The 9,721-nt window shown below is 63.8% G+C and overlaps 2 protein-coding genes across 3 annotated transcripts in view; both read left to right on the forward strand.

Annotated features, from left to right (window-relative positions):
- Nucleotides 1-1,658: 1,658 nt before the first annotated feature.
- On the forward strand, nucleotides 1,659-7,341 carry HMG20B (high mobility group 20B). 2 transcript variants are annotated; one of them, XM_040461804.1, is made up of 10 exons: nucleotides 1,659-1,736; nucleotides 2,017-2,072; nucleotides 2,423-2,531; nucleotides 3,072-3,275; nucleotides 3,929-4,049; nucleotides 4,461-4,507; nucleotides 4,766-4,838; nucleotides 5,124-5,339; nucleotides 5,945-6,077; nucleotides 6,657-7,341. In XM_040461804.1, exons 2-10 carry the CDS (start codon nucleotides 2,035-2,037, stop codon nucleotides 6,667-6,669), a joined length of 954 nt encoding a protein of 317 aa, XP_040317738.1. In that variant the 5' UTR covers nucleotides 1,659-1,736; nucleotides 2,017-2,034; the 3' UTR covers nucleotides 6,670-7,341. The 2 variants fall into 2 exon arrangements, with proteins under 2 accessions (XP_040317738.1, XP_040317739.1); XM_040461805.1 differs by lacking the exon at nucleotides 1,659-1,736 and having other exon boundaries at nucleotides 1,743-2,072.
- A 979-nt stretch (nucleotides 7,342-8,320) lies between these two features.
- Nucleotides 8,321-9,721, forward strand: part of GIPC3 (GIPC PDZ domain containing family member 3) — a 5,588-nt gene continuing 4,187 nt past the window's right edge. Inside the window, exons 1-3 of the mRNA XM_040461716.1 lie at nucleotides 8,321-8,402; nucleotides 9,314-9,366; nucleotides 9,419-9,518. Coding sequence (XP_040317650.1) covers nucleotides 8,321-8,402; nucleotides 9,314-9,366; nucleotides 9,419-9,518 — 235 coding nt within the window. The remainder of the gene's footprint in view (nucleotides 8,403-9,313; nucleotides 9,367-9,418; nucleotides 9,519-9,721) is intronic.

Genomic DNA, 9,721 nt, shown 5'->3' on the forward strand with positions numbered 1-9,721 from the left:
CTCTCTCTGCCCCTCCCCCGTTCATGCTCTGTCTCTCTCTGTCTCAAAAATAAATAAACGTTAAAAAAAAAAATAAAAAAAAAAAAAACAAAACCACCTGCCCCTAAAAGAGCCACTTAGGCCAAGTCACGACGTGCAGCTTCATACCTAACCTAACAGCAGTTGCCCCAGAAACGTTAAGTCTTAAAGGGTCAGTCGGGAACTTTCTCATAAGCACCAAGTAGGTAATTTGTCTCCTGGGCCCTCTGCACCTCAAAGAATGAGATAATCTGCATAATAAGACTTCCTGCTTAGAGAAGTGACCTTGCGTGGGACAAGCCTTTCTTTTCTTTTGCTAAGAACCTCTATGCCCCACCCTGCTTCCCATAGAAACCTTCAAACCTTCCATTTTGTACAACTCTTTGAGCCCCATTCGCGAATCCCTTAATAAAGCCAATTAGCTCTTCAAATTCATTCCGTTCAATTTTTGTTCTTCAGGGGCCCCTGGCTGGCTCAGTCACAGAGCAGCTGACTCTTGATCTCCAGGTGGTGAGTTCGAGCCCCACACTGGGGGTAGAGATTACTTAGATAAGCAAATAAAGCTTAATTTTTTTTTTTTCTTTTGTTGTTGTGCTGTAGCAGAGGAAACAAACGTGTGGAGAAAAAATAAGACAGGGTGTACGGGGGAAACCTCATCGAGAAGGTGACATTTTAGCAAAGACCTGAAGGAGACCAAGCCGTGAGCCTGGCCGATAACCTGGAGGGAGGGCACAGCAGGTGCAAAGGCCCAGAGGTGGGAATGAGTGAAACGGACATGTCTGTGTTTGAGGAGCAGCAAGGAAGCCGACGGAGGAGGCGGATGAGGGCAGGGAGGTGATGTGGGCAAGGTGTGTGAGGTCTAATAGGACGTGGTGCACAACCAGTGACCCCAACTGTCATCGCGGGAGTAGGGCAGTCCCAGGCAGACCATAAGACCACGCTGCCGCCTGGGGGCCCCCAAAATCCCAGAGCAGGGCCTCCTGCCCCTCCATGTTAACGAGGTTCTCGCAGCCTTCCTGTCCCAGCCTCCTGGTCCTAACCATCGTGCAAGGTCCCCATCGCACAGGAGGGAAAGCAGCGCACGTCCCCGGGAGGCGGGGAGAGCAGCCCCTGCTGGCGCAGGGCAGGACGAGGCGCAGCTGGACTCCGGAGGCCCTAAGTTCAGGGAACGGAAAGCTGACTTGCCCGCCAGGTTTGCCAGACACGGAGAACAGGTCCCACCTGGTCCTGAGGCAGGGGGCTGCCGGGAAGGACCTTAACCCTTTCCCTAGCAACCTGCCGCTGTCTCCATGACAACTAGGGAGGGGCCCGATCTGGCCCGGCAGGTCCGGGATCCCGCAGGGGCGGGGAGTCTCGCCTTCACCGGGAGAGGAGGAACCCGAGCCGCGCCTACTAGCCCTTTAAGGGGCTCCGCCCTGCGAGGCCTCAAAGCGCCCTGATTGGCCCCGAGAGCGGCCGAGCGCAGCCGAACTTGACGCACCCGCCCGCAGTCTTCCCTCTCCACCTCCCACGCGGCCCGGCGACTACCCCAGCCAATCGCCGACCGGCGCGCCAACCCTCATCTGCATGGTCACACCCCAGGGAAAGACTGCACCCAATCCGACAACTCGAAGAGGCGGCATTAGCATGCCCGAGGCGGGGCGAGCGGCAGGGGCGGGCTCGGGGCGGTTGGTTGGAGCGTCGTAGCAGCGGAGAGGTCCGGGAAAGTTTCTTTGGAGGTGAAAACAGCCGCGGAACTCTGGGCCCTGCGAGGGGGTGGGGGCGCGGGGGTCCTGGGGCTGGGGAGAGGCCCCCCTCGGACTGGAGGAGGGTGGGCCCGGGCCTTCCGGGGGACCATCGCCCAACAAAGGATCCCCGGGGCGCCCGCCCTCGAGGGCCTCCCCGCCCCTGGATCCGGCCCCCCCCCCCCACCAAACGCCCCGGGCCCGGCATTGCGGGGGGCTCCCCCGCCGTCGGCGACTCGGGCGCCCCTCACTCGGCCACGCGTCTGCCTTCCAGGTGGGGCCGGGAGCGGCCATGTCCCACGGCTCCAAGCAGCCCGGCGCGGCCGCCGCGTGAGTGCGACATCCCCTCCCCCAGCCCACTCGGGGCTGCAGCCCAGCCCCCGCCCGCCCTGTCGGAACTCCTGGACCCCCGTCCCCCAGGGTCTTGACTCCCCCCACACACACCCGGGTCAGGACCTCCCCGGTGGGTCCCCGCCGGCCTCTTCCCCCACCCACCCCTGCCACTCCCCGGCCCAGCCCCTCCCAGGGGTCTCTGCCGCCCCTCTCGTGCTCCTGCCCCGTCCCGCGAATAATGACCCCGTCGGACGCCTGCCCCCAGGACTCAGGCCCCCTCAGTGCCAGCTCCGCGGTCGGGGGTGGAGGTGAGGGTGGGGGGTGACCCTGGCGTCCCGTGGCTCCAGGCCGGCGGGCGGCAAGGCTCCGGGACAGCACGGGGGCTTCGTGGTGGCTGTCAAGCAAGAGCGCGGCGAGGGCCCCCGGGCCGGCGAGAAGGGATCCCACGAAGAGGAGGTGAGAGTCCCTGCACCGTGATGGGGGGAGGCCCTGGGTCTCGCCCACCGCCTGGAAGCTCCACCCCGGGCCAGATTTGAATTCGCTGTGGCTCCGCCCACAGCCCAGATTTTCCTCCCAGATCTGAGACCCCCCCCCGCCCCGTGCCGCATGCCACGCCCCCAAGGGGATCCTCAGTCACTAGGTCCGGGCCCCGCCCGTCTCCCAATGCGGCTCCGCCCACTGCCCTGTGGGAGGCACCTTCCCATCGTCCTATGGGCCTTTGCTCCAGCACAGAAGCCACGCCCAGACCAGAGACCACACCCACAAGCCCGCCCCATCCCTGGGCCGAACCCCGTTGCAGATGCCACGTGCCCCGTCCCTCCGATCCCTCACCCCCGGCCGGCGCTCCCCGAACCCCCCCCCTCCCCGCCTCTCCCAAACCTGACCCTTCACCAGGCCGTACCCCCGGGCCCTCTCTCCTTGGATAGGCCCCGCCCATCCCTCTAGCCCTGCCCCAGCCCTCCAGGCCCCTCCCAACGGCGCCGTGCGGTTCTGCAGCCGGTGAAGAAGCGCGGGTGGCCCAAGGGCAAGAAGCGAAAGAAGATACTGCCGAATGGGCCCAAGGCACCAGTCACCGGCTACGTGCGCTTCCTGAACGAGCGGCGCGAGCAGATCCGCACCCGCCACCCGGATCTGCCCTTTCCCGAGATCACCAAGATGCTGGGTGCCGAGTGGAGCAAGCTGCAGCCTGCAGAGAAGCAGGTGGGACGGCGGGGGGCGGCGGAGGGGGCTGGCCCGGGACCACTGACCTTCACCCCGACCCGCTGGACACTGCTGAAGCCACCCCACCCCCCGAAGGACCCTTGCTTTGTTGGGCCCTTGCTTCTGCCTGAGAGTTGACCACCCATGAGCTCTCCCCAGCATGCTGAAGCGAGCAGGGGAGGGTGGCAAGAAGAGACGGAAAGTCAATAACTAACGTGGACATGTCTAAAGAAGCAGGGGTGGGGGCTGGAGTCTTATGCGATACCTTCCGAACTTCAAATCCTGGTAATTAACCGAAAGTTGCCACAACATCACGGGAACAAAAAGCACCACCGGTTTGCACCGTCTAAGTGGGATTTCAACAAGCAGGATGGGTGCGGGAGGGCAGTCCAGCCCACGGATGGGAGGCTGCGGTCGGAAGGCAGGGAGTGGTTTATAAAGGCGGGAGTCCGGGTTGGGGGGGGGGGAGGAGGGAGGTCTCTGAGCAGCAGGCTGAGAAGCCAGGTTTTCCCTCGAAAGGCGGGCGGTAGGGAGCTAGGGGCAGGTTGGGCACGGTGAGCTGAGTGATGGAGATGGCGTGTGGCCTTGGAGGCCTGCCTCCCGTGCCCCTGGGCCCGGCCGAGCCTCCTACCGCCCCCCCCCCACCCCCCCAGCGGTACCTGGATGAGGCCGAGCGGGAGAAGCAGCAGTACATGAAGGAGCTACGCGCCTACCAGCAGTCAGAAGCCTACAAGATGTGCACGGAGAAGCTTCAGGAAAAGAAGATCAAGAAAGGTGCGAGGGGACCCAGCCCGCCAGGCAGCTGGGTCCGGGCTCTGAGTCAGGCGCCCCGGGCAGACCGCCCCGCCCTCCATGGGGCTCTCGTCCCATCAAGACGAGAGACCCCCTAACCAGACAGCTGTGAGCGAGCAGGGCCGGGCGATGCGGACGTGGGGGTACGCAGACACAGGGGGGCCCAGGCAGGAGCCTGTCCCAGGATGAGTAAGGCTAACGCGGGGAGGGGAGGAGGGGATCCCAGGCAGCGGGAACGGCACTTGCAAAGCAATGGGGGGGGGGGGGGGGGGGGGCGCAGGGCCCCCCCCCGCCGGCCCCCCCCCCCCCCCCCCCCCCCCAGGAGGCGCCGGGCGCCCCCCCGGTCCGAAGAGACCTGCCAGGCTGATCCTGCCCTCCTCCCTCCCCAACTAGAAGACTCGGGCTCTGGGCTCATGAATACCCTCTTGAACGGACACAAGGTAAGTGCCCCTCCTCCAAGGACAGTGCCTGGGCAAGAAAGGTCTGGAGGTCTTTAGACCCCTGGGTGAGCCAGAACCAACCGCTCACACTCACCGGAGGAAGCGAGTGTCCCGCCTCCAGGCAGAGGTGGGACAGCCACATCCTGGGAATGTTGTTACCCAGATGGCCAGAGGAATCCCTCCCAAGCTTCAGGCACGTCCCAGAGGGGTTTTGGCTGCCCTCTCCCCCAAAATCGTCACCTTGTCCTGTCATCCCAGGGTGGGGACTGTGATGGCTTCTCCACCTTCGACGTCCCCATCTTCACTGAAGAGTTCTTGGACCAAAACAAAGGTGAGCACTGAGCAGGGGTTCTTGGGGAAGGGGGTGTTGGGAGAGTGGGTGGGCCCAGGCGGGAGGTAGCAGGCCCCCGCGGGGTGGGGGGGTGGGGTGGGGGGGAAATCTACCTCTCCAAGCCGAGGTGCCTACGTCCCGCAGCCCCCACCCCCGGAGCTGAGGTGTGGGGCTGGAGGCAGAGCAGTGACAGACGGCCAGGCAGGGGGGACACAGCTAAGGCAAAGGCCCGGCAGAGGGAAGGGAGGTAGCGCCAGGCTCTGACCCGGCTCCCCCACGCCGCAGCGCGGGAGGCAGAGCTGCGGCGCCTGCGCAAGATGAACGTGGCCTTCGAGGAGCAGAACGCCGTGCTGCAGAGGCACACGCAGAGCATGAGCAGCGCGCGCGAGCGCCTGGAGCAAGAGCTGGCGCTGGAGGAGCGGCGGACGCTGGCGCTGCAGCAGCAGCTCCAGGCCGTGCGCCAGGCGCTCACCGCCAGCTTCGCCTCGCTGCCTGTGCCGGGTGCGGAGGCCCCGCCCCGCCCCCGGCCCCGCCCCCGGCCCCGCCCCGCCCCCCCCCCCCCCCCCCCTGACGACCGGAAGACCCCCCCCCCGCCCCCCCTCCTGGCCCCCCCCCCCCCGGCCCACCTGGCCCACACCGTTTATCCTCCGAACCCCCCCCCCTCCGGCCCCCCCCCCTGGTCCCACTGGCACCGCCCCCAACTGCTTCGGGCCTGGAGCCCCGCCCCCGCGACCCGCCAACCCCGCCCCCGGCCGTTCAACTCCGGCTCCGAAGGACCCCTCCCCTTCCCGAGCAAAGCACGCGCCCACCGTCCCCCTCGTCTCCGGCCTTCCACGCTTTGGCCTGAGTTGACCTCGGTTACCTCCTCGCCAATTTGTCCCCGCCTCCCCCACCGCGACCTCGCCCCCACCACTTTCCATTTTCTGACCCCTTCCCTCAGCCGACCTGGATCTTTCTGGGTCTAGACGTCTTGATCCCCCACCCGACCCCACTGACGCGCCGCGCCCTTGCAGACCCCCCCCCCCATTCTCTGACCTCCGCTTCCGGGGATCCCCGCCTGCGTGGACTGCCGCGCTGGGCTCCCGTGACCAGTCCCTTCTCTCCAGGCACGGGCGAGACGCCCACTCTCGGCACCCTGGACTTCTACATGGCTCGGCTGCACGGCGCCATCGAGCGCGACCCCGCCCAGCACGAGAAGCTGATCGTCCGCATCAAGGAGATCCTGGCCCAGGTCGCCAGGTGTGTGCCGGGGCGAGTCCCGGGGCTCTGCTCAGTCCAGGGGGGGCTGTCCGGCCTGGGGCTTGGGGGGCTGCCTGGGGCTAGACGTGCCTTGGCGGGCCCCGTGGCAATGACTGGATCTCACCCTCCACCGTGGTTCCCGGAGTCTGTGGGCGCTGCCGGGTGGGATCCGGCCGTGGGATCTTATTCCGAGGCCACCGCCCACAAGGGAAGCTACCAGGTGGGGCTTGTTCGGTGCCAGGGGCCGGTGGTCGGACCACTGTGGGGCGCTGATGAGACCGGGTAGCTTCTTCGCACTGCCGGGTGGGATATGCCCGTCCCTCTTGGCCAATGAGATCCACTGGGGGGGGGGGAGGGGAGCCTAGGACTTTCTACAGCCGCGCTGCTCGGTGGGCTTTTCGGGGTGGCTCCCAGCCGCCTGGATTAGGTGGGATCGACCCCAGGCCCCCTTCGTGGCATCTGTTTGGAAGTGCTGAGGGTTGGCGGCTGGCCTGTAGTGACCCCTGGCATGGGAGTCGGGGCTGATAAATGGTGGGGGGCCCCATCACGAGTCCCCGCCCCCCCTCTTTCCCGTCACAGCGAGCACCTATGAGGGTATCCGCCGCCCCATGGATCCAGAGAAGACCAAGCTCTGGTCACGGCCCCTTCTCCCCACCATGGAGGAGGATTGGGGGTCCACCTTTTGGGGCCGTGCCCAATCCTGCACCTTGGGGGCTCCAGCCCCCCTCAAATTAAATTTCTACAGCCTCCCTCTAGCTTTCAACTTCCCCAGCACCCCGAACCCAGAAAACCACCTGCTGTACGAGGCACATCTAGAACCCAGAGCCCCGAGGCCCAGCAAGGCCTGCTCACCTTGCACGTCACACTACAGGGACATGGGGACACCACACACGGGCCGCGTAGCCCAGGACACGGTGGGGGGGGCCCACGGCAGCTTGCACATCCAATGTGGGGAGGGATGTACCTACTATACCGGGTCTTGAGGACCGAGCCCTGGGACACAGGAGAGAGAAAAACCCACAGCTGACACACTGGGACTCCCAGCAGGTGCTCCCCACAAGCGCCCCCACGTGGGCGCGCAGCAGGGACAAGCCTATACTCCAGGCGGGGCCCCCTGCCTGTCACCCCCAGATTCCTGCACCCCAGCGCCGGGGAGGCTGGTACCGGCCAGCCCTCCCTCATCCAGCTGAGGGGCCCATGTGGAGGCAGCCTCTGCCTTTGCTCAATCGGGACTTTTTAAATAAAAAGTGGAATTTGAATTCCAGGTTTGTGGATTTTGCGTGTATGTGTGTGTTGGGGGGCAGAGGTGGGCTAGAAGACGCGGCCCCCAGGACGCCCCCGTGCGTGTTCCGGACCTGCCCTCCCCCAGCGCCTGGCAACCCCACCGACCCACTGAACTGTCTGGATTTGCCTGTTCTGGACGTTTCTCACACATGGGGTCACGTGCTCTGCGGCCTTTTGGGTCCGGTTCCCTCCCCGAGCGTCCACAGGGCAGCGGGCCTCCTGCTCGCCGCTGAATAACATCCCGGCGTGTGGACGGAGCCCCCACGGTTGTCCATTCACCCGCTGATGGGCATTTGGGTTGTTTCCGCCCTTTGGCGGTTGTGAATCCTGCCGCGACCGTGTGCCTTCGGGCGTCTGAACGCCTGCCTGCCGTCGCGCGGGGCTTCTCCCCGGGAGTCAAGCTGCTGGCTCACGTGGTGATTCTGTGCCCGACTCACTGAGCGATCGTCTCCGAGACCGCTCGCGTCACGGAATATTGAAGGCATCTCGAAACTTCGGGAGGAGCATTTGACCAAACACCGGTATCGTGGATCGAATCGTGTTCCCTCAAAAACTATGCTGGAGCCCTCACCCCGGGCCCTGAGCATGTGACCTTATTTGGAAATAGGGTCGTTGCAGATATAATTAGTCAGGGTGAGGTCATCCTGGAGCAGGGTGGACCCCTGAGCCAATATGACTGGTATCCTTATAAGAAGATGAAGATTCGGACACAGACTTGGGAGACGGCCACGTGACCACCGAGGCAGAAATGGGAAAAATACAGCTGCCAAAAAGTGCTGGAAAGGTCCGGCCACCACCAGAAGCTGGGGCACAGGGGAGGGCTCTGCTGAGGTCTGTGGGGGACTGGCGGGGGGCGGGGGGGAGAGCGTGGTCCTCGCCCATAAACTGATTTCACACTTCGGGCCCCGGAAGGGAGAGAGTACATCCCTGTTAAGCCACCCAGCTCGTGGTGCTTTGCTATGGCGGCCCCGGGAGACCGACACAACCAGATAACGTCACCTCCCCAGCCCAGGTCCCTGGTCCCACCTCCTCTTGGCCCAGGTACGGCCACCCGGAATTTGCAGTCTGCCGGGCGGTTCTTTGCTCTACTGTTAGCCCCTAAGTATATCTTCCGAAAAGAGTACCGTTTTGGGGAGGGGGGGGTTTCCTCGGTTTTTCAAGGTTTCAGAGTGTGCAATTCTGTGGTTTCTCGTGCGTTTACAGAGTTGTGCAATCAGCAGCACGCTGTAACTCAAAAACATTTCCGTCACCCCAGAGAAACCCTGGGGCGCCTGGGTGGCTCAGTGGGTTGAGTGCCCGACCTCGGCTCGGGTCATGATCTCACTGCTGGTGAGTTTCGGGCCCCACGTCGGGCTCTGTGCCGACAGCTCCGGGCCCGGAGCCTGCTTCGGATTCTGTGTCTCCCTCTCTCTCCGCCCCTCCCCTGCTTGCGCTCTGGCTCTCCAAATAAATAAATAAATAAACATTAAAAAAAAAAAAAAAGAAAGAAAGAAACCCTGTACCCCTCAGCAGTCACCACCCCCCTCCCACCTCCCGCAGCCCCTGGCAGAAACAAGTCCACTTTTTGCCTGTGGATTTGTCTGTTGTGGTCATTTCACGTCAATGGAATCACACACTATGCGGCCTTTTGTGCCTGGTTCTCTCACTGAGTGTTGTGAGGTTGTTGTTGTTTTTAATTTTTTAAAAATGTTTTATTCTTTTAATTATTCTTTTAACGTTTATTTTCGAGAGAGAGAGACAGACAGACAGAACGTGAGCGGGGGAGGGGCAGAGAGCGAGGGAGACAGAATCCAGAACGGGCTCCAGGTTCTGAGCTGTCAGCACAGAGCCCCGCACGGGGCTCGAACCCGGGAACCGTGAGATCGTGACCTGAGCCAAAGCCAGACGCTCAGCCGACTGAGCCACCTGTAACCTGGAGGTCCCTTCATTTCTTCGCCAAAGACTGCTTGAAGGCCTGCTGCGGGCCCAGGCACTGGGCACCCGGGATATGGCTGGGAAAAAAGAGGTCAGAGCAGCCGGCCTCCCGTAGCTGACGCTCCAGTTGTGGGGACGGCCAGCTGGTGTGGCAGCTGGTGCTCAACACCAGGGGGAAGACTCTGGGGAAAGAGATTGTGAGGTGGAAGGAGGAGGCACTATTTGATCAAGTGGCAGAGGAAGGTGAGGGGGGGAACCAGTGGGTGACTGAGAGATGGCATTCCAGGCAGTAGGAACAGCGTGTGCAAAGGCCCCGGGGTAGGACCGGGCCTGGCCCATTGGAGGAAAGGCGGGGGGGGGGGGGGGCCGCTGGTGGCGGGTGCGTGGGGGGGGGGGGGCGACCGGGAGGAGGGGAGGGCGGGAAGGAGTCGGGGCGGTCCTGCAGG

This window comes from Herpailurus yagouaroundi, unplaced genomic scaffold (assembly GCF_014898765.1).
Source record: "Herpailurus yagouaroundi ecotype Mexico unplaced genomic scaffold, PumYag 295, whole genome shotgun sequence".
Classification (NCBI taxonomy): Eukaryota; Metazoa; Chordata; class Mammalia; order Carnivora; family Felidae; genus Herpailurus; species Herpailurus yagouaroundi.